The 23,440-nt window shown below is 60.1% G+C and overlaps 1 protein-coding gene across 2 annotated transcripts in view; it reads right to left on the minus strand.

Annotated features, from left to right (window-relative positions):
* Positions 1–23,440, minus strand: part of kbtbd2 (kelch repeat and BTB (POZ) domain containing 2) — a 66,779-nt gene that overhangs the window by 42,839 nt on the left and 500 nt on the right. The window contains exons 1-2 of one of the 2 annotated variants that reach the window (XM_072466839.1): positions 4,951–8,042; positions 3,192–3,667 (exon numbers count right to left, since the gene is read on the minus strand). In XM_072466839.1, coding sequence (XP_072322940.1) covers positions 3,192–3,361 — 170 coding nt within the window. In that variant the 5' untranslated portion in view covers positions 3,362–3,667; positions 4,951–8,042. Of the gene's footprint in view, positions 1–3,191; positions 3,668–4,950; positions 8,043–23,440 lie in introns of those variants that run through there. The other variant, XM_072466838.1, reaches the window with a different exon arrangement.

Raw genomic sequence — 23,440 nt, forward strand, 5'->3', positions numbered from 1 at the left:
TGCCTATCACCACAACCAGTCCACAGCAGATGCTATTTCCCTAGCTCTACAAACAACACTCGAACACCTCGACAACAAGGACACCTACGTAAGACTGTTGTTCATAGACTACAGCTCCGCCTTCAATACCATTATCCCGACAAGACTAATAACCAAACTCCGCAATCTTGGACTTGACCCCTCCCTGTGCATCTGGATCCTTGACTTCCTCACCAACAGACTGCAATCTGTCAGGATAGATAACATCTCCTCCATGATAGTCCTCAACACCGGTGCCCAGCAAGGATGTGTGCTAAGTCCTCTACTGTACTCACTGTACAGATGACTGTGTGGCAAGATTTAATTCTAACTCAATCTATAAGTTTGCAGACGATACGGGTCGTGGGTCGTATCTCAAACAACGGTGAATCGGACTACAGAAGAGACTTTGTTGCATGGTGTACCGAAAACAACCTCTCTAAATGTCGGAAAGACCAAAGAACTGATCATCGACTTCAGGGAGCGTAGCATGACCCCCCCCCCCCCCCTCCCCCCCCGTCTACATCAATGGCTCCGAAGTAGAGATGGTCAATAGCTTTAAGTTCCTGGGCGTCACCATTACCAACAGTCTATCCTGGTCCACTCACGTTGAGGCAACAGTCAAGAAAGTCCAACAACGTCTCTACGTCTGCATCGACTCTCACAAACTTCTGCCAGAGAGCATCCTATCCGACTGCATCATAGCTTGGTATGGCAACTGCTCGGCCCAACATCGCAAGAAACTGCAGAGTGTGGTGAACTGAGCCCAACACATCACACAAGCTTGCCACCCTCACACTGATTCTGTATACATGTCCCGCTGCCTCAGGAAGGCAGGCAGCATTATCAGAAACCCCCCCACCCAGGCATTGCCTTCTTCCAGATCCTTCCATCAGGCAACAGGTACAGAAATCTGAAGACCCGCACATCCAGACATAGGAACAGCTTCTTCCCCACAGCTACAAGACTCAACGACTCCCCCTCGGACTGATCTGTTCCCTGTAAGAACACTATTCCCGACACCCTATGCTGCTCTTGTTCATGTATTTGCTTTGTTTGGTCCCTTGTTCCGCACTGTAACCAATCACTGTTTTATCGTATACCATTTGTCAATGTACTCTGTTGATTATTTTTTTGTCTACTATGTACGTACTGTGTACGTTACCTCGGCCGCAGAAAAATACTTCTCACTGTACTTCTGTACATGTGACAATAAATCAAATCAATCAATCAAATCCATTAGTTATGGAATCTCTTCGCTTTGTCTATTACTTGCTGCTTATGATGTTTGGTTTGCAAGTGGTCCTGTATTGCACTTCACCAGTTGACACTTCATTTTTAGGTATTCCTGGTGCTGGGTCTGGCATGCCTTCCTTCATTGAAGCTGGATTGATTCCCTGGTGATTGCATGGTGCTAAGGGATCTTTTACAGCAAACTATGGGCTAGTTTGACATCTCACCTGAACAACAGACAGTGCAGCACTGAAGTAAGTGCTCGAGTCTTGAAATAAGTCTCCAGGCATCAAACTCAAAGTTGAGAGTTTTAAAATTAAGCCAAGGATAACACCACAAATGAAGATTGCTTCAAGCACAGAGCATAAAAGCACCGTTTACTAAGCTTGCCTTTGAGTGCTAAACCAACTGTGATTCATCTGGATTGTAGATTGGTGGTTTATGCTGGATTAGTCAAATTAACCTTTTGTTCCTCTGCCTAACAGATATGCAAGGAACACAGAAAAGACAGAAGAAACATTTTGGTGCAACAAACTGAGAAAGCAATCAAGTTAACTTCAACTTTATCGATACCCTCCAAATCCCAACAACCTAACTTCTGTTGGGTTGCCAGAATATACATCTCAGGGTGTCAGATCGCAAAGCCATATCACAGAACATTAGGGTTCCGTCTCTGTTAGGGATACTTGGCAAACTAAGTGTATGCTGAAAGGAAAGATTCATTTCAGATGGATTGTACTCCATCAAAAATTATAGCACTGATATTAACGCTAATTTTTTTTTTTGAAAATGCAAATACAATTAAAATGTAAAAATGAGTTCACTGCCAGAGGTTCACATCAAAGAATCTTTGCCAAAGTTGTTCTAAATATCTGGGATTAATATAGTGAAGTCTAATTTTCAAACTAAATTTGTATTGGATCTATGGTGATGGTCCATGAATACAAACCTTAAATGTTTGCAAGTATTTTCCTGGTATGCTAACAGCTATACTGCAGAAGGGAAAAACATAGAACATACAGTGCAGAAGGAGGCCATTCGGCCCATCGAGTCTGCACCGACCCACTTAAGCCCTCACTTCCACCCTATCCCCTTAACCCAATAACCCCTCCTAACCTTTTTGGACACGAAGGACAATTTAGCATTGCCAATCCACTTAACCTGCTAGCCACTTGTGCTACAGTGTTGCACAAAAAGAGAAGTTATTTTCAAACTTCCAGAATGCTGCCTTATAAAGAATCAAAGGGAAGCAATGTATGTGCTAGAAATTACAATACACTCAGAGAACAGCATTTTCATCTCATATTCCTGAGAATGTTGGGAAGACGGGATAGAAGGCAGATCAAATTGTCCATTGTTTCCAAAAGCAACTTAAATTAGTGATAGCTTTAATTGCACTGACTGCAAGGGTTCAATGAGTGAAGCTCCTTCAATTTTGAATATCATAGACATGCAAGTAGTTCCATATTCATTCTTTTCAAAATAACAAAGAACAAAGAAAAGGCCCTCCAAGCCTGTGCTGATCATGATGCTCTGATGCCGATCATGATGCCACTATTCTGCTTGTGATGCTTCAAGCTCACATGGATCTATCACCATGTCAATTCTGGTTTCTGCAATCTAAGATTTGTGATAATGAAGGTCCAATACAAATTTAGTTTCAAAACGTAAAATCAAGCAGCCTTTCTATTCAGGTTGTTTAAAACTAATGACAGTTCACAGCAATTTAAACTAATATAGGATTTTTCTCCATGAGTATATAAAGGTTTTAGGTGTTCAGAAATCAAATATCAGAAAACTGAACAAAGTGGGATCTGAATAGATATTTAAAAATACAACTCTCAGATTTCAAAATTATCTTGAAAGCAGATAAAACTCATTAGTTAATTTCTTTAATTTTAGAAAAGAGCTGGTAAGAAAACACAAAGACTGCAAATTACCTGAAATAGGAGCTACATGTAGCAAGAACCATCTTATGGCACGGGAATTCAGTGCTCTCTGCGATTAAAACTATGTCAGTCAACAACTGCTGGTCATAGAAACATTTAAGCTGCTCCAATAAAGATACAGCATATTCAGTATTGATCTGCTTCTCTTCCTTATTGGACATGATTGCATTCCATCAATGAGAAGTTTCACCCAGTTTGATCAAAGCTCTGATGAAAACTTATTTCTTTTAAAATAAGTATGAGCACTGATTTATGCTACTGTTGAAAGTTGAAAAACAATCCTCATTGACTATGACAGCAGAATATTCCACTTTGAAAGAGCCTGTATCAAATGTTGTACTCCAAATGATTTTTGTGCCAAGTTGCAGCATTTCCATTGAGACAAATTGTGTCACAGTACATGACTAACATTGAGGTAGCATAGATGTGGGCACACCAGTGATCCTGGTGGTAGACAGCATCAGTGCCTAGAAAAAAAGAAACAAAAGATGATTAGAGACTGAACTACATAGATTAGCATGCACCTTTGTTGTTAACTATTAATGGCAGCACAGTGGTTAGCACTGTTTCTTCACAGCGGCAGGGTCCCAGGTTCGATTCCAGGCCTGGGTCACTGTGTGTGGAGTCTACACGTTCTCCCCGTGTCTGCGTGGGTTTCCTCCGGGTGCTCCGGTTTCCTCCCACAAGTCCCGAAAGACGTGCTGTTGGGTAATTTGGACATTCTGAATTCTCCCTCTGTGCACCCAAACAAGCGCCAGAATGTGGTAACTAGGGGGTTTTCACAGTAACTTCATTGCAGTGTTAATGTAACCCAACTTGTGACAATAAAGATTATTATTTGTTGATGATTGTATATTACTTGTGTTTATGTACAGGTAGTGGCTTTCCAGTGAGCACATTTATTAAAACATGGTGTTATTGAGTTGCAGGTGTATGCTTGTAATGTTTAACTCTGAAAATAAATTTCACGCAGAATAAAGATTGGCTATTATCCTTCACCAACTGGCTAACCTTCAAACAAAGATAGATACTCAATGGCCGGTGCAGGCTCAATAGGCTGAAGGGCTTATTTCTGTGCTGTAAAACTGGAAGACTCCAATTCAAATGTTTATTTTATGCAAATTATATAGATTATCTGACTCAGAATCAATATTACCACTGAAGATCAGAATATTTTAAGATGTTGAAATTTTCAAGCAGCATTACCATCAAATATAAATTACTACTTCTCCATGATCATGGCTACTCTGTTTATAAATACAAAGCTTTACTCACATTTTAAGTGGACAAACCTCCTAGAATACAAGGTCTGGAAAAGTGAGAAATGTTGTATGGATTGTAAAAGACAATGAATTAGGAACACAGGATTTGGAATCAGCAGTTGGCCATTGGCCCTTCAAGACTGCTCCATCGTTCCAAATGATCGAGGCTGATCTGTCTGAGGACTCATCTGCACTTTCCTGTCGAACCCCTTGCTGCCAACGCCCCGTCCCCAACAAACCCTTGATTCCCTTGTCGTTCAAAAATCTATCTATTTCAGCCTTGAATAAATCCAACAAACCACCCTACAATGCTGTTCAGGGAAGAGAATTCCACAGAAATCTCACCGGTCTTAAACGGGAGGCCCTCTTATTCCTGAACTGTAACCCCTCATTTTATATTCCTCCAAAAGAGGAAATATTCTCTCGGTATCCACCTTGTTTAGCCCCCTCAGGATTGTTTATGTTTCAACAAGGTACGTGGTACATACCCACCAGGTACGTGGCACATACTCGTGCGACTCGGCCAACGTTGTCTACCTCATATGCTGCAAGAAAGGATGTCCCGAAGCGAGGTACTTTGGCGAGACCATGCAGACGCTGTGATAACGGATGTACGGACATCGTGTGGCAATTGCCAGGCAGGAATGCTCCCTTCCAGTTGGGGAACACTTCAGCAGTCAAGGGCATTCAGCCTCTGATCTTCAGGTAAACGTTCTCCAAGGTGGTCTTCAGGACACACGACAACGCAGAATCACCGAGCAGAAACTTACAGCCAAGTTCCACACACGAGTATGGCCTCAACCATAGTTAATTTAATTGTAGTTGGAGATAGGTAGTGAGACAGACGGCAACTCTCACAGCTCTGCTAGAAGCAGTTGGTTTGGAAGGCTAGAGGGGAAACATATCTCTCAGTTTTGCTAGATGAAAGGCCATACCATGGAGTAATGCAGAAGAAAACAAGTGCAGAGATCTGAATAGCAGCTAGCTAACAAAACTAGAGAAATTAAGAGAAGTTTCCAAGAAGTCTGAGGTTAAAGGTACTAGAACAGGGAAATGTTCAATAAAGACAGACTGAGCTGAGAAGAAGGCTGGGATGCTAGAAAGATGTTTTGAAGTGACTTTCAGATTTGTGAGATTTTACTACAGCCTGTGGAACTTGAATTGAAATAACTATGGAAATAGGTTGCTGGGTCTCAGAGTTTAAAACAAAACACATCCTAAAGAGGTTGGTGTAAAATCCTGGGCTAGATTCACTGTTTCAAGTGGAGTGGAAGCTTTGTTTAAAAGTGTTATTTGGAAAATCTGGTCTAGAGTTTGGATTGCAAACCACTAAGGAGAACCATTATTGTGAGAGAAGATTTTAATGCTTGTTTTGGGAGGGGAGTTTTGGAAATTCTCATGTGATCATCATCTGGGGGGTTTCTGAGGCAACATCCACAGACACGAACTTGGGTTCAGAGCGGAGAGTGTATTTGACCAGTCAGCTTGTGCGCTTAAAAGACATTTTTTATGTTAAATGTGACCATTGCAGATTAAGTTGTCCTTTGTAATCCATGTTAATCGTTAAAGCGGTGTGTAATTGTTATGATAAGGGGGGAAATAATAATAATCTTTATTATCATAATTAGGCTCACATTAGCACTGTAAGAAGTCTTACAACACCAGGTTAAAGTCCAACAGGTTTGTTTCAAACACTAGCTGCTCCTTCCTCAGGTGAATGAAGAGTTAAAGAGGTGTGAACATCGCGCAACAATCGCCAGGCAGGAATGTTCCCTTCCAGTCGGGGAACACTTCAACAATCAAGGGCATTCAGCCTCTGATCTCCGGGTAAGCGTTCTCCAAGGCGGCCTTCAGGACGTGTGACAACGCAGAATCGCCGAGCAGAAACTTACAGCCAAGGTCCGCACACGAGTGTGGCCTCAACCCGGGACCTGGGATTCATGTCGCATTACATTCACCCCCCACCATCTGGCCTGGGCTTGCGAAATCCTACCAACTGTCCTGGCTTGAAACAAATCACACCTCTTTAACCTGTGATTATCCCTCACTCCAGTTGCTGTAGACATAATTACCTGCAAAGACTTCCATTCAAAGTATCGTATTGCATCTTTGACTTTGTCTATATATATGTTTCTGGAACCCACCTCTTCATTCACCTGAGGAAGGAGCAGCGCTCCGAAAGCTGGTGATTCGAAACAAACCTGTTGGAGTTTAATCTGGTGTTGTAAGACTTCTTACTAATCTTTATAGGAAGAGAGGTTGAAGCACCATTCATCACCCAAGGATGACAAAAGTGTGCCCAACCTTAATAGCATCTTTGAAGACTAGTTTTAAAAGACAAAAGCTTTTTGCTAGTGATAAGAAAGTTTGAGGAAATTGATAATTCTATCATTAAGAGAGATAAGCACAACTTTGGTGCTCACTGTATAGTTTAAAAGGAACAGAAAGCATCAGTAAAGCAGGTTTTATGACGTTGGGTAAAAGGATGCAAACCTTTGGTTGAAGATATTTATAGACTTGCAGACAGCACTAAAGTATTGCAAAATAATAAGAAAGACTTTCATTTTCACATAGGTTGGTAGCAAACAGCTCAAGTTACTGCTAGTTCTTTGAATGCAGTCAAGGCAGTTTTTTGTAATTATGACCAACAAGAAAACAATCCATCCAAAGGGCAGCACGGTAGCATTGTGGTTAGCACAATGCTTCACAGCTCCAGGGTCCCAGGTTCGATTCTGGCTTGGGTCACTGTCTGTGCGGAGTCTGCACGTTCTCCCCGTATGTGCGTGGGTTTTCCTCCAGGTTCTCTGGTTTCCTCCGACAGTCCATCGATGTGCAGGTTAGGTGGATTGGCCATGCTAAATTGCCCTGTGTCCAAAATTGCCCTTAGTGCTGGGTGGGGTTACTGGGTTAAGGGGACAGGGTGGAGGTGTCGCTTGGGTAGGGTGCTCTTTCAAAGAGCCGGCGCAGACTCGATGGGCCGAATGGCCTCCTTCTGCACTGTAAATTCTCCGATTTTATGATCTCCAATTCAATAATGAGCAATGAGCCGGAATTAGTCAATTAGTTAACAGTATGTAGTGGCATTGGACACAGTTCAGAGGAGATTCATTAGGTCGATTCCAGAGATGAGGGGTTTGTCGTATGCAGAGATTGAACAGTTTAGGCAAATATTCTCTGGAGTTTGGAAGAATGAGGGGAGATCAAATTGAGGTATACAAGATGATAAATGGTATGGATAAAGTAGACGTGGAGCAGAGCATTCTGGAACGAGAGGTCACAGTCTTCGGATAAGAGTTAGCAAATTTAAAACGGAGTTGAGGAGAAACTATTTCTCCCAAAGGGTTATGAATTTGTGGAATTCCAGAGTGCGGTGGATGCTTGAACAGTGAATAAATTTTAGGAGTTAATGGTAATGTGTTGAAGGGTTATGGAGAACAGGCAGGACGTTAAGGCCACATGAGATCAGCCATGATTGAATGGCAGAGCAGACTTGATGGGCCAAATGGCCAATTCTGCCCCTAAATCGTTTTGCACTATTTTACGTTATTTTCTCATATGTTAAAGATACTTTAATACTGCGTTAGTAATAAAAGTTTATGTGGTGGCACAGTGGCTAGCACCGCTGTCTCACAGCGTCAAGGACCCGAGTTTGATCTGGGCCCCAGTTCACTGTCTGTGTGGGGTTTGCACATTCTCCCGTATCTGCATGGGTCTCATCCCACAACCCAAAGAGGTGCAGGGAAGGTGGATTTGCCATGCTAAATTGCCCCTTAATTGGAAAAATTAAAAGAAAAAGTTTTTTGTAAATGTTAATCTACCATATCCCTATTTTTTTAATGAAATCACTGGAGTAAAATAACCTTTCCTCAGTCACACAAAATTAAAATAATATGTTGGGGTTTCTGTCCAGTATCTTAGCCACTGTTGGGGTCTGGTCTGGAATCGTAATACTGCAGACAATAATCCAGTTGTGGCTGAATGCAGGTTTATCACGTCTATTCATAAAGCCTGGAACCATTATGCCTTATTAACCACTTTCTCATCCGCCCTGCCACCTTCAATAATTTGTGCACATACCCCAAATTCCTGTTTCTGAACCTCCTTTAAAAGTGCATAATCTATTTCATGACACTCCCATTGTGCCCACCTCTTCACACTTCGTCTCTTTTTTTGTTAAAACAAGATATGGGCGACACTAACTAGGCCAGCATTTATTGCCCTTCCCTAGTTGCCGTTGAGAAGGTGATGAGCTGCCTTCTTGAACTGCTTGCAGTTCCGGATGTGTGGGTACGCCCACTGTTCTATTAGGGAGGAGATTCTACGATTTTGACCTAGTGAATGAAGGAACAGCGATCCCTTTCCAAGTCAGGGTGGTGAGTGACTTGAAAATGAACCTCCAGGTGGCAGTGTTCCCATGTATCTGCTGTTCTTGTCCTTCGAGATGGCAGCGGTCATGGGTTTGAAATGTGCTGCTTGAGGAAAACTTGGTGAGTTGCTGCAGTCTCTCCCTCAACAATCTCTCCCTCAATGCCAGCAAAACTAAAGAGCTGGTCATTGACTTCAGGAAGCAAAGTACTGTAACACACCCCTGCCTGCATCAATAGGGCCAAGATGGAGATGGTTAGCAGCTTCAAATTCCTAGCTGTGCACATCTCCAAAAATCTGTCCTTGGCTACCACTAAGAAAGCACAACAGCGCTTATACTTCCTCAGGAAACTAAGGAAATTCGGCATGTCCACATTAACCCTTACCAACTTTTACAGGTGCACCATAGAAAGCATCCTATCTGGCTGCATCACAGCCTGGTATAGCAACTGCTCGGCCCAGGACCGCAAGAAACCAGAGTCGTGAACACCGCCCAGTCCATCACACGAACCTGCCTCCCATCCATTGACTCCATTTACACCTCCCGCTGCCTGGGGAAAGCAGGCAGCATAATCAAGGACCCCTCCCAGCCGGCACGAACAGACTCAAAAACAGCTTCTTAACCGCTGTTACCAGACTTCTAAATGACCCTCTTACGGACTGGCCTCCATCCTACATTAACACTACACCCTGTCTGCTTCAGCTGATGCCGGTGCTTATGTAGTTACGTTGTATACCTTGTGTTGCCCTATTATGTATGTTCTTTTATTCCCTTTTCTTCCCATGTACTTAATGATCTGTACTTTTCACTGTACCTCAGTACACGTGACAATAAACAAATCCAATCCAATCCAGTGCATTTTGCAGATGGTACACACGGCTGCCACAATGTGTCTGTGATGGAGGGATTGATTGTTTGCGGAAGGGTTAACAATCAAGCGGGGCTGCTTTGTCCTGGATGGTGTTGAGCTTCTTGAGTGTTGCTGGATCTGCACTCATCCAGGCAAGTGGAGAGTATTCCATCACACTCCTGACTTGTGCCTTCTGGATAGATGGTGGGCAAGCTTTGGGCCCCCCTCAAAATGTCCAGTCTTTGACCTGCTCTTGTAGTCAGTGTTAATATGGCTAGTTCCGTTCAGTTTCTAGTCAATGGTAACCCCCAGGGTGTTTATAGTGGGGAATTTAGCAATGGTGATACCATTGAACATAAGGTTCTCTCTTAAATAAAAGCAAATTACTGCAGATGCGGGAATCTGAAACCAAAAGAGAAAATGCTGGAAAATCTCAGCAGGTCGGGCAGCATCTGAAGGGGAGAGAAAAGAGCTAACGCTTCAAGTTCAGATTACCCTAAAACACATAGAAAGTGGGAGATATTAATACTGTGCGGGGAGGGAATGAAAGATGAGTCATAGCCACAGAAACCAAGGGAAAAGCGTGCTAATGGCAGCCCCCAGAGAGAATAAAAGATGTGAAAGGCCAAACAGCAGAGAAACTAAAATCAGAGGGTCAGCTGTGACAAATGTAGATGTGGGGCGGAGGTAAAATGAGAGAAAGGGAGAAGCAATGGGGAGATGATAGGGGGGGGAAAGAGTGGGGGAAAAATATGTAAAGAAAGACAAGAGAGAAATAAAAGGTAAAAGACAGTTAAAATGAAATGGAATTAAAAAAAAGGAGTTTAGGTATGGTAGAGCTAATCATCTGAAGTTGTTAAATTTGATGTTGAGACGCTGCTTAACCTGGAATGAGAGTTTTGGACCTGGGATGTTAAGCGTGGAAGAGGTAAAGGGGCAGGTGTTACACCTTCTGCGATTGCATGGGAAGGTGCCATGGGTGATGGGAGAGGTACTGGATATGGTGGAGGAGTGGACTAGATTATCCCAGAGGGAACCTTCTCGGAGGAATGCTGACAGAGGGAGTGATGGGAAGATGTGTTTGGTGGTGGCATCACGCTGGTGTTGGCAAAAATTGTAGAGGATTATGCTTTGCGTTAGGAGGCTGGAGGGGTGAAATGTGAGAACGAGGGGGACTCTATCCTTGTTCTGGGAGGGAGCGAGGGCAATGGCGCAGGAGATGGACTGCACACTGTTGAAGGCCCTGTCAACAACTGTAGGTGGGAAATCACAGTTGAGGAAGGAGGAACACATTTTCGAAGCACCACGTGGCATCATCGGAATAAATACAACGGAGGCGAAGGAGCAAAGAGAAAGGGATGGAGTCCTAACAGGGTGTAGGGTGCGAAGAGCCGTAGTCCAGATTGCTGTGGGAGTGAGTGGGCTTGTAATGGATATTAGTAGATAGTTTATTGCCAGAAATGGAGACAGAAAGTTCAAGGAAGGGAAGGGACTGAGATGGACCAGGTGAAAGTGATGGAGGGGTGGAAACTGGAAGCGAAGTTAATTAATTTTTCCAGGTCCGGACGAGAGCATGAAGCAGCACCAAAATAGTCATCGAGGTGTTGTGGGAGGTGACCCGGGTAGACCTAGAACAAGGGAAGTTGCACATACCCCATAAAAAGGCAAGTGTAGCTAGGACCCATGCGGTGCCCATTGCTACAGCTTTGATTTGGAGAAAGTGGGATGAGTTAAAGGAGAAGTTGTTGCGAGATAGAACGAGTTCAGCCAGGCGGAGGAGAGTGGTGGTGGATGGGAATTGTCCAGGCCTCCTTTCGAGGAATAAGCGAAGAGCTCTCAGGCCACCCTGGTGTGAGATGGTGGTGTAAAGAGATTGCACATCCATGGTAAATAGGAGGCAGTTTCGGAAGGGGATCAGGGGTTATGGGGAGAAGGCTGGAGATGAGAAAAGTATCAGCCATGATTGAATGGCGGAGCAGACTCGATGGGCCGAGTGGCCTAATTCTGCTCCTATGTCTGATGGATTGCGAACTGGAAGCTGTCATATTGACGCAGGGCATCAGAGGAATCCGGGATGTAGGTGGGGAGGGAATGGACCAGAGCAGTGAGTGAGGGTGGAGTCAGGATAAGAGGAAATAAGTTTGGTGGGGCAGGAGCATGCTGACACAATGGGCCTGCCGGGACAGTCCTTTTTGTGAAGTAGATCCTCTCTTGTTGGAGGTGGTCGTTACTTGGCACGAATGTAATTTGCCACTGGTCAGCCCGAACGTGGATATTGTCCAATCACATGGTCTACTTCAGTATCTGAGGAGTCTCGAATAGAGCTGAATATCGTGCAGTCATCAGCGAACATTCCCACTTCTGACATTATAATGGAAGGCCATTGATGAAGCAGCTGAAGATGGTAAGACCCAGGAAACTACCGTGAGGAACCCATGCACTGATGATTGATCTCCAACCACCACAACCATCTTCCCTTGGGCCGGGTATAACTCGGGCAAACGGAGTCCTGCACGATTCACACTGACTCCAGTCACCGTCACCCGGCCTCTGGGCGCAGGCTGCTGAAGTCAGGACCCAAGAATCTGCCAGAAGCCGAGCTGACCGTCTGAGCTTCAAGTCCAGCATCACATCAGCTGTGTCCCCTCAGCCGGGCTCTCTCTCTGCCCCCCCCCACTCCGGCGCCGGGCACCCCCCCCCCCCACTCTGGCCCCGTGGCTCACCCCCCCACTCCGGCCCCGTGGCTCCCCCCCCCACTCCGGCCCCGGGCCCCACCTCCCCCGCACTCTGGCCACGGCCCCCCCCCCCAGCTCCGGGGCTCCGCCCCACGTGGCCCCCCACCCCACCCATTCCGGCCCCGGGGCTTCCCAGTCCCCCCGCACTCTGGCCCCAGGGCTTCCCCCCCAATCCGGCCCCCCCCCCGCCCCAGGGCACCACACCCCCCACTCCGGCCCCAGGGCACTCCACCCAACCCCCCTGGGCTCTCCCCCACCCCCCACTCCAGACCCGGGCTCTCCCCTCCACCCCCCCCCCACTCCGGCCCAGGGCTCTCCCCCCCCCCCCCTCCCCCCCACAGCCGGCCCAGTGCTCCCCCCCCCCCACAGTCCGGCCCAGTGCTCTCCCCCCCCCGCACGCCACCACAGCCCCGGGATCTCCCTCCCACTCCGGCCCCGGGGCTCTCTTCCCCCCCCCACTCCGGACCCGGGCTCTCCCCTCCACCCCCGCCACTCCGGCCCAGGGCTCACTCCCCCCCCCACTCAGGCCCAGTGCTCTTCCCCCCCCCCCCCACGCCGGCCCAGGGCACTCACACCCCCCCCCCCACTCCAGCCCAGGGCTCTCTTTCCCCCCCCCCCCGCCCCCACTCCGGCCCAGGGCTCTCCCGCCCCCCCACTCCGGCCCCGGGCTCTCTTCCCCCACCACCCCACTCCAGCCCCGGGCTCTCCCTCCGACCCCCACTCCGGTCCCGGGGCTCTCCCCTCCCCCCCCCCCACTCCGGTCCCGGGCTCTCTCCCCCCCCCCCCCCCAGGCACCCCCCCACTCCGGCCCAGGGCTCTCTCCCCCCCCCCCGGCCCAGGGCTCACCCCCCCCCCCCGCACTCCGGCCCAGGGCTCTCACACCCCCCCCCCACTCCGCCCCAGGGCTCTCACGCCCCCCCTACTCCGCCCCAGGGCTCTCACGCCCCCCCCTACTCCGGCCCAGGGCGTTCCCCCTCCCCCGCTCCGGCCCAGGGCTCTCTCTCACCCCCCCCCCCCCCAGGCACCCCCCCACCCCGGCCCAGGGCTCTCTCCCCCCCCCCCGGCCCAGGGCTCACCCCCCCTCTCCGGCCCAGGGCTCACCCCGCCCCCCCGCACTCCGGCCCAGGGCTCTCTTGCCCCCCACCCCACTCCAGCCCCGGGCTCTCCCTCCCATCCCCCACTCCGGTCCCGGGGCTCTCACATCTTCCCCCACTCCGGCCCCGGGCTCTCTCCCCACCACCCGCCCCCCCCACTCCGGCCCAGGGCTCACCCCCTTACTCAGGCCCAGTGCTCTTCCCCCCCCCCCCCACTCCGGCCCAGGTCTCTCTTTCCCCCCCCTCCCCCCCAACTCCGGTCCCGGGGCTCTCCCCTCTCCCCCACTCCGGCCCAGGGCTCTCACGCCCCCCCCCCACTCCGTCCCAGGGCTCTCACGCCCCCCCCTACTCCGCCCCAGGGCTCTCACGCCCCCCCCTACTCCGGCCCAGGGCGCTCCCCCTCCCCCACTCCGGCCCAGGGCTCTCTCTCCCCCCCCCCCACCCCGGCCCCTCCCTCCCTCCACCCCCCCACTCCGGTCTCGGGGCTCTTCCCCACCCCCCCCCACTCCAGCCTCGGGGCTCTCCCCCCCCCCCCCGACTCTGGCCCAGGGCTCCCCTCCCCCCTCCACTCCGGCCCAGGACTCTCACCCCCCCCCCCACCCCACTACAGCCCAGGGCTCTCTTCCCCCCCCTCCCCCCACACTCCGGTCTCGGGGCTCTTCCCCACCCCCCCCACTCCAGCCTCGGGGCTCTCCCCCCCCCCCCCCCGACTCTGGCCCAGGGCTCACCTCCCCCCTCCACTCCGGCCCAGGACTCTCACCCCCCCCCCCCCACCCCACTACAGCCCAGGGCTCTCTTCCCCCCCCTCCCCCCACACTCCGGTCCCGGGGCTCTCCCCTCTCCCCCTCTCCGGCCCAGGGCTCTCACGCCCCCCCCACTCCGCCCCAGGGCACCCCCCCCCCCCAGGGCTCACCCCCACCCCCCCCCCCACTCCGGCCCAGGGCTCTCTCCCCCCCCCCCACTCCGGCCCAGGGCTCTCCCCCCCCCCCCCACTCCGGCCCAGGGCTCTCTCCCCCCCCCCCCCCCCGGCCCAGGGCTCTCTTCCCCCCCCCCCCCCGGCCCAGGCTCTCCCCTCCCCCCGGCCCAGGGCGCTCCCCCCCCCCACTCCGGCCCAGGGCTCTCTTCCCCCCCCCCCTCCGGGCCAGGGCTCTCCCCCCCCCCCCCCCCCCCCCCACCCTCCGGCCCAGGACTCTTCCCCCCCCCCACTCCGGCCCAGGACTCTGTCCCCCCCCCCCCCCACCCCCCCTCCGGCCCAGGACTCTTCCACCCCCCCCCCGTCCCAGGACTCTCCTCCCCCGCCCCCCCCCCCAAGGACTCTCTCCGCCCCCCCCCACCCCAAATCCAGCCCAGGGCTCTCTCTTCTCACCCCCCCCCCCACTACATCCCAGGGCTCTCTCCCCCCCACCCCCACATTCCGGTCCCAGGGCTCTCCTGCCCCCCCCCACTCCGCCCCAGGGCTCCCCCACCCCCACTCCGGCCCAGGGCTCCCACCCCCCCACCCCACTCCGTCCCAGGGCTCCCACCCCCCCCACCCCACTCCGGCCCAGGGCTCTTCCCCCCCCCCACTCCGCCCCAGGGCTCCCCCACCCCCACTCCGGCCCAGGACTCTTTCCCCCCCCCCCCCACCCCAGGGTCTCCCCCCCCCCCACCCCACTCCGATCTCGGGGCTCCCCCCCTCCGGCCCAGGGCTCTACCCTGTCTTCCCCCCACTGGGGTCCCGGGGCTGTCCCCGCCCCCACTCCGGCCAGGGCTCTACCCTGTCTCCCCCCCCCCCCCACTCCGGCCCAGGACTCTTCCCCCCCACCCCCGGCCCAGGGCTTCCCCCCACCCCCGGCCCAGGGCTCACCCCCCCCCCCCCCCCACAGGGCGCTCCCCCTCCCCCGCTCCGGCCCCGGGCTCTCCCTCCCCCCACCCCCACTCCGGCCCAGGGCTCTCTCGGCCACCCCCCCCTTGCCACTCCAGCCCAGGGCTCTCCACCCCCACCCCCCCACTCCAGCCTCGGGGCTCCCCCCCCCCCCCCTCCCCCCTCCGGCCCAGGGCTCTCTCCCCACCCCCCCACTCTGACCCAGGGCTCTCCCCCCCCCCCCCCCCCACTCCGCCCAGGACGCTCTTTCCCCCCCCCACTCCAGCCCAGGGCTCTCCCCCCCCCCCCCCCCTCGGCCCAGGGCTCTCTCCCCACCCCCCCCACTCTGACCCAGGCTCTCCCCCCCCCCCCACTCCGGCCCAGGGCTCTCACGCCCCCCCCCCCACTCCGCCCCAGGGCTCTCACGCCCCCCCCTACTCCGCCCCAGGGCTCTCACGCCCCCCCCCTACTCCGGCCCAGGGCGTTTCCCCCCTCCCCGCTCCGGCCCAGGGCTCTCTCTCACCCCCCCCCCCAGGCACCCCCCCACCCCGGCCCAGGGCTCTCTCCCCCCCCCCGGCCCAGGGCTCACCCCCCCTCTCCGGCCCAGGGCTCACCCCCCCCCCCCGCACTCCGGCCCAGGGCTCTCTTGCCCCCCACCCCACTCCAGCCCCGGGCTCTCCCTCCCATCCCCCACTCCGGTCCCGGGGCTCTCACATCTTCCCCCACTCCGGCCCCGGGCTCTCTCCCCCACCACCCGCCCCCCCCACTCCGGCCCAGGGCTCACCCCCTTACTCAGGCCCAGTGCTCTTCCCCCCCCCCCCCACTCCGGCCCAGGTCTCTCTTTCCCCCCCTCCCCCCCAACTCCGGTCCCGGGGCTCTCCCCTCTCCCCCACTCCGGCCCAGGCTCTCACGCCCCCCCCCCACTCCGTCCCAGGGCTCTCACGCCCCCCCCTACTCCGCCCCAGGGCTCTCACGCCCCCCCTACTCCGGCCCAGGGCGCTCCCCCTCCCCCGCTCCGGCCCAGGGCTCTCTCTCCCCCCCCCCACCCCACTCCGGCCCCTCCCTCCTCCACCCCCACACTCCGGTCTCGGGCTCTTCCCCACCCCCCCCCACTCCAGCCTCGGGGCTCTCCCCCCCCCCCCCCCCGACTCTGGCCCAGGGCTCCCCTCCCCCCTTCCACTCCGGCCCAGGACTCTCACCCCCCCCCCCCCACCCCACTACAGCCCAGGGCTCTCTTCCCCCCCCCTCCCCCCACACTCCGGTCCCGGGGCTCTCCCCTCTCCGGCCCAGGGCTCTCACGCCCCCCCCACTCCGCCCCGGGGCACCCCCCCCCCTCCGCCCCAGGGCTCACCCCCACCCCCCCCCCCACTCTGGCCCAGGGCTCTCTCCCCCCCCCCACTCCAGCCCAGGGCTCTCCCCCCCCCCCCCACTCCGGCCCAGGGCTCTCTCCCCCCCGCCCCCCCCCGGCCCAGGGCTCTCTCCCCCCCCCCCCCCCCCCGGCCCAGGCTCTCCCCTCCCCCCGGCCCAGGGCGCAACCCCCCCACTCCGGCCCAGGGCTCTCTTCCCCCCCCCCCCTCCGGGCCAGGGCTCTCCCCCCCCCCCCCCCCCCCCCCCCACCCTCCGGCCCAGGACTCTTTCCCCCCCCCCCCCCTCTCCGGCCCCAGGACTCTTTCCCCCTCCCCCACCCCCCCTCCGGCCCAGGACTCTTCCACCCCCCCCCGTCCCAGGACTCTCCTCCCCCGCCCCCCCCCCCCCCCCAAGGACTCTCTCCGCCCCCCCCCACCCCAAATCCAGCCCAGGGCTCTCTCTTCTCACCCCCCCCCCCCACTACAGCCCAGGGCTCTCTCCCCCCCCACCCCCACATTCCGGTCCCAGGGCTCTCCCGCCCCCCCCCACTCCGCCCCAGGGCTCCCCCACCCCCACTCTGGCCCAGGGCTCCCACCCCCCCACCCCACTCCGTCCCAGGGCTCCCACCCCCCCCACCCCTCCGGCCCAGGGCTCTTCCCCCCCCCCCCACTCCGCCCCAGGGCTCCCCCACCCCACTCCGGCCCAGGACTCTTTCCCCCCCCCCCCCCACCCCAGGGTCTCTCTCCCCCCCCCCCACCCCACTCCGATCTCGGGGCTCCCCCCTCCGGCCCAGGGCTCTACCCTGTCTTCCCCCCACTGGGGTCCCGGGGCTGTCCCCGCCCCCCACTCCGGCCCAGGGCTCTACCCTGTCTCCCCCCCCCCCCCACTCCTGCCAGGACTCTTCCCCCCCACCCCCGGCCCAGGGCTTCCCCCCACCCCGGCCCAGGGCTCCCCCCCCCCCCAGGGCGCTCCCCCTCCCCCGCTCCGGCCCCGGGCTCTCCCTCCCCCCACCCCCACTCCGGCCCAGGGCTCTCTCGGCCACCCCCCCCTTGCCACTCCAGCCCAGGGCTCTCCACCCCACCCCCCACTCCAGCCTCGGGGCTCTCCCCCCCCCCCCCCTCCGGCCCAGGGCTCTCTCCCCACCCCCCCCACTCTGACCCAGGGCTCTCACCCCCCCCCCCACTCCGGCCCAGGACGCTCTTCCCCCCCCCCACTCCGGCCCAGGGCTCTCCCCCCCCCCCCCCTCCGGCCCAGGGCTCTCTCCCCACCCCCCCCCACTCTGACCCAGGGCTCTCCCCCCCCCCCCCACTCCGGCCCAGGACGCTCTTCCCCCCCCCCAACTCCGGCCCAGGACTCTTCCCCCCCCCCCACTCCGGCCCAGGACTCTTCCCCCCCCCAGGGCTCTCCCCCCCCCCCCCCGGTCCCGGGGCTCTCTCCCCCCCCCCCCGCCGGCACTCCCCCACTCCAGCCCAGGGCTCCCCCACCCGCACTCCGGCCCAGGGCGCTCTCCCCCCCCCACCCCCCAACTCCGGCCCCGGACTCTCCCCCCCCCCCCACCCCAGCCCCGGTATCTCCCTCCCACCCCCCCACTCCGGTCCCGGGGCTCTCCCTCGCCCCCCCCCCCCACTCCGGCACCTGGCTTCCCCCCCCCCCCCCACCCCGGGCTCTCCCTCCACCCACCACCACTCCGGCCCAGGGCTCTCTCTTCCCCTGCCCCCCTTCACTCCACCCCAGGACTCTCTTCCCCCCCCACACCACACCCACCCCACGACTCTCTTCACTCTTCCCCCCCTCCCCCCAGCCAGGGGCTCTCCCCCCCCCCCCCCCCCCACACCCCACGACTCTTCCCCCCCCCCCCCCCACTCCGGCCCAGGACTCCCTCACCCCACCCCCCCACCCCAACTCCGGCCCAGGACTCTCTTCCGCCCCCCCACCCCAACCCAGGGCTCTCTCTTCCCACCCCTCCCTTTCACTCCGGCCCACGACTCTCCCCCTCCCCCCAGGACTCTCTCTCTCCCCCCCCCCCCCGACCAGGGGGGCTCTCCCCCCACCCACCCCCGCCCAGGGGCTCTCCCTCCCCCCCCACCCCCAAAGCCCAGTATTCTCTCCCCCCCGGCCCAGGACTCTCACCCACCCCACCCCCCCCCCCCCGAGGACTCTCACCCCCCCCCCCTCCGGCCCAGGCTCTTCCCCCCACCCCCCCTCCGGCCCAGGGCTCTTCCCCCCCCCCCTTCCGGCCCAGGACTCTTCCCCCCCCCACTCCGACCCAGGGCTCTCTCCCCCCCCACTCCGGCCCAGGACTCTTCCCCACCCCCTCTCCACTCTGGCCCAGGACTCTTTCCCCCCCCCCCCCACCCCAGGGCTCTCCCCCCCCCCCCCACTCCGTTCTCGGGGCTCCCCCCCTCTGGCCCAGGGCTCTACCCTGTCTTCCCCCCCCCCACCCCCACTGGGGTCCGGGCTGTCCCCGCCCCCCACTCCGGCCCAGGGCTCTCCCCTGTCTCTCTCCCCCCCCCCTGCCCCCCCCACTCGGGTCCCTGGGCTCTCCCTTCTCCCCGGCCCAGGGCTCTCACCCCCGACCCCCCCACTCGCTTCTCTCCTCCCCCCACCGCCCAGGGCGCCCCCCCCACCCGACTCCGGCCCAGGGCTCTCTCTCCCCCCCCCCCCCCCACCACTCCGGTCCCGGGGATCACCCCCCCCCCCCCCCAACTCCGGCCCAGGACTCTCTTCCGCCCCCCACCCCAACCCAGGGCTCTCTCTTTCCACCACCCCCCGACCAGGGGCTCTCTTCCCCCCCCCCCCCCCCCCGCCCAGGGACTCTCTCCCCCCCCCCCCCACCCAGGACTCTCTCTCTCCCCCCCCCCCCCCGCCCAGGGGCTCTCTCCCCCCCCCCCCCGCCCAGGACTCTCTCCCCCCCCACCCCGCACCCAGGACTCTCACCCCCCCCCCCCCCACCACTACTCCGGCCCAGGGCTCTCTCTTCCCCCCCCACCCCCCACTCCGGCTCAGGACTCTTTCCCCCCCCCGCCCCAGGGCTCTCACACCCCCCACCCACTCCGGCCCAGACTCTCTCCCCCCCCCCCCTCCGGCCCACGGCTCTCTTCCCCCCCCCCTCCACCCCACTCCGGCCCAGGACTCCCCCCCTCCTCCGGCACAGGACTCTCTTTCCCCCCCCCACTCCAGCCTAGGACCTTCTCCACCCCCACCCCCACCCCACCAAGGACTCTCCCCCCCCCCCCCCCCCCCCCACACTCCGGCCCAGGACTCCACCCCCCCTCCGGCCCAGGACTCTCGCCCCCCCCCCCACCCCGGCCCAGGGCTCTCTCAGCCCCCCCCCCCTTTCACTCAGGCCCACGACTCTCTCTCCCCCCCCCCCCCCAGCACCCCACCCCAGGACATTCTCCCCCCCCCCCCCCCCCCGCCCAGCCCAGGGCCTGCCCACCCCCACTCCGGCCCAGGACTCTCTCTCCCCCCCCACCCCCACCCCGGACACTCTCACTCGCTCTTCCCCCACCCCCAACCCCAGGACTCTCCTCCCCCCCCCCCCACCGGTCTCGGGCTCTCCCCCTCCCCCACCGCCCCCCCCCAGCCCGGGGGCTCTGTCCCCCCCCCACAGCCCAGGGCTCTCTCTCCCCCCCCCCCCACCCCAGGACTCTCTTCCCCCCCCCCCCCCACCCCAGGACTCTATTTCCCCCCCCCGGCCCAGGCCCCCCCCCACACTCCGCCACCCCCCCCACACACACACCGGCCCAGGCCCCCCCCACACACTCCGGCCCAGGCACTCCGACCCCCCCCCACACACACTCCGGCCTGCCCCCCCCCACACTCCGGCCCCACCCCCCCCGGCCCAGGACCCCCACCCCCAACACACTCCGGCCCCGCCGCCCCCCCACCACCACTCCGCCAGGACTCAACTCCCCCCGGCCTCTCTCCCCCTCCTCCCAAGGTCTCGGGCTCTCTCCCCCCCCCCCCCCCCCCCCAGTCCAGGACTCCCCACCCCCCCCCCCCCGGCCGCCCACCCCACCCAGGACTCTCTTCCCCCCCCCCACACAACTCTCTTTCCCCACCCCGGCCCCCCCAAGTCCAGGGGCTCTCCCCCCCCCCCCCGCCCAAGTCCAGGGGCTCTTCCCCCCCCCCCCCCCCCAAGTCCAGGGGCTCTCTCCCCCCCCCCCACCCCCAAGTCAGGGGCTCTCTCCCCCCCCCACCCAAGTCCAGGGGCTCTCTCTCTCTCTCCCCCCCCCCCCCCAAGTCCAGGGGCTCTCTTCCCCCCCCCCCCCGCCCCCCCCCCAAGTCCAGGGGCTCTCACCCCCCACCCCCCCGCCAAGTCCAGGGGCTCTCTTCCCCACCCCCCCCACACCCAAGTCCAGGGGCTCCCCCCCCCCACCACCCAAGTCCAGGGGCTCTCCCCCCCCGCCCCAGTCCAGGGGCTCTTCCCCCCCCAGTCCAGGGGCTCTTCCCCCCCCCCAGTCCAGGGGCGCTCTCTCTCTCTCTCCCCCCCCCCCCCAAGTCCAGGGGCTCTCCCCCCACCCCCCCCCCAAGTCCAGGGGCTCTCCCCCCCCCCCCCCCCCCAAGTCCAGTGGCTCTCTCTCTCTCCCACCCCCCCCCCCCCAAGTCCAGGGGCTCTCTCTCTCCCCCCCCCCCCCCCCCAAGTTCAGGGGCTCTCTCTCCACCCCCCCCACCCCAAGTCCAGGGGCTCTCTCTCCACCCCCCCCCCACAAGTCCAGGGGCTCTCTCTCCCCCCCCCCCACAAGTCCAGGGGCTCTCTCCCACCCCCCCAAAGTCCAGGGGCTCTCTCCCACCCCCCCCAAAGTCCAGGGGCTCTCTCCCCCCCCCCCCCAAGTCCAGGGGCTCTCTCTCCCCGCCCCCCCCCAAGTCCAGGGGCTCTCTCTCCCCCCCCCCAAGTCCAGGGGCTCTCTCTCTCCCCCCCCCCCCCCCAAGTCCAGGGGCACTCTCTCCCCCCCCCCCCAAGTCCAGGGGCCCTCTCCCCCCCCCAAAGTCCAGGGGCCCTCTCTCCCCTCCCCCCCCCCAAGTCCAGGGCCCTCTCTCCCCTCCCCCCCCCCCCAAGTCCAGGGGCCCTCTCTCCTCCCCCCCCCCCCCCCCAAGTCCAGGGGCCCTCTCTCTCCCCCCCCCCCCCCCAAGTCCAGGGGCCCTCTCTCTCCCCCCCCCCAAGTCCAGGGGCCCTCTCTCTCCCCCCCCCCCCCCCCCAAGTCCAGGGGCCCTCTCCTCCCCCCCCCCCCCCCAAGTCCAGGGGCCCTCTCTCCCCCCCCCCCCCCCAAGTCCAGGGGCCCTCTCTCTCTCCCCCCCCCTCCCCAAGTCCAGGGGCCCTCTCTCTCCTCCCTCCCCCCCCCCCCCCCAAGTCCAGGGGCCCTCTCTCCCGCCCCCCCCCCCAAGTCCAGGGGCCCTCTCCCCCCCCCCCCCCCCCCCAAGTCCAGGGCCCCTCTCTTCCCCCCCCCCCCCCCCAAGTCCAGGGCCCCCCCCCCCCCCCCCAAGTCCAGGGGCCCTCTCTCCCCCCCCCCCCCCCAAGTCCAGGGGCCCTCTCTCTCCCCCCCCCCCCCAAGTCCAGGGGCCCTCTCTCCCCCCCCCCCCCCAAGTCCAGGGCCCTCTCTCTCCCCCCCCCCCAAGTCCAGGGGCCCTCTCTCTCCCCCCCCCCCAAGTCCAGGGGCCCTCTCCCCCCTCCCCCCCAAGTCCAGGGGCTCTCTCTCGCCCCCCACCCCCCCCCCCCAAGTCCAGGGGCCCTCTCTCTCTCCCCCCCCCCCCCCAAGTCCAGGGGCCCTCTCTCTCTCCCCCCCCCCCCCAAGTCCAGGGGCCCTCTCTCTCTCCCTCCCCCCCAAGTCCAGGGGCCCTCTCTCCCCCCCCCCCCCCAAGTCCAGGGCCCTCTCTCCCCCCCCCCCCAAGTCCAGGGGCCCTCTCCCCCCTCCCCCCAAGTCCAGGGGCTCTCTCTCCCCCACCCCCCCCCCCAAGTCCAGGGGCCCTCTCTCTCTCCCCCCCCCCCCCAAGTCCAGGGGCCCTCTCTTCCCCCCCCCCCCCCCCCCCAAGTCCAGGGGCCCTCTCTTCCCCCCCCCCCCCCCCCAAGTCCAGGGGCCCTCTCTCCCCCCCCCCCCAAGTCCAGGGGCCCTCTCTCTCTCCCCCCCCCCCCCCCCAAGTCCAGGGGCCCTCTCTCTCTCCCCCCCCCCCCAAGTCCAGGGCCCTCTCCCCCCCCCCCAAGTCCAGGGGCCCTCTCCCCCCCCCCCCAAGTCCAGGGCCCTCTCCCCCCCCCCCCCCCCCCCAAGTCCAGGGGCCTCTCCCCCCCCCCCCCCCAAGTCCAGGGGCCCTCTCCCCCCCCCCCCCCCCCCCCCCAAGTCCAGGGCCCTCTCTCTCTCCCCCCCCCCCCCCCAAGTCCAGGGGCCCTCTCTCCCCCCCCCCCAAGTCCAGGGGCCCTCTCTCCCCCCCCCCCCCCCCAAGTCCAGGGGCCCTCTCTCTCTCCCCCCCCCCCCCCCAAGTCCCCCGCCCCACTCTGGGAAGAGGCGGGGATGGGGGGGGCGGGCGGGGATGGGGGGGGGCGGGCGGGGATGGGGGGGGGGCGGGCGGGGGGGGATGGGGATGGGGGGGGGGGCGGGCGGGGATGGGGGGGGGGGCGGGCGGGGATGGGGGGGGCGGGGGCGGGGATGGGGGGGGGGGGCGGGGATGGGGGGGGGGGGGCGGGGATGGGGGGGGGGCGGGCCCTCGTGCTTTCCGCGGCCCAGCAGCACCTCCGGAAGTGCCGGGGG

The sequence above is a fragment of the Scyliorhinus torazame genome, chromosome 11 (genome assembly GCF_047496885.1).
Source record: "Scyliorhinus torazame isolate Kashiwa2021f chromosome 11, sScyTor2.1, whole genome shotgun sequence".
NCBI lineage: Eukaryota > Metazoa > Chordata > Chondrichthyes > Carcharhiniformes > Scyliorhinidae > Scyliorhinus > Scyliorhinus torazame.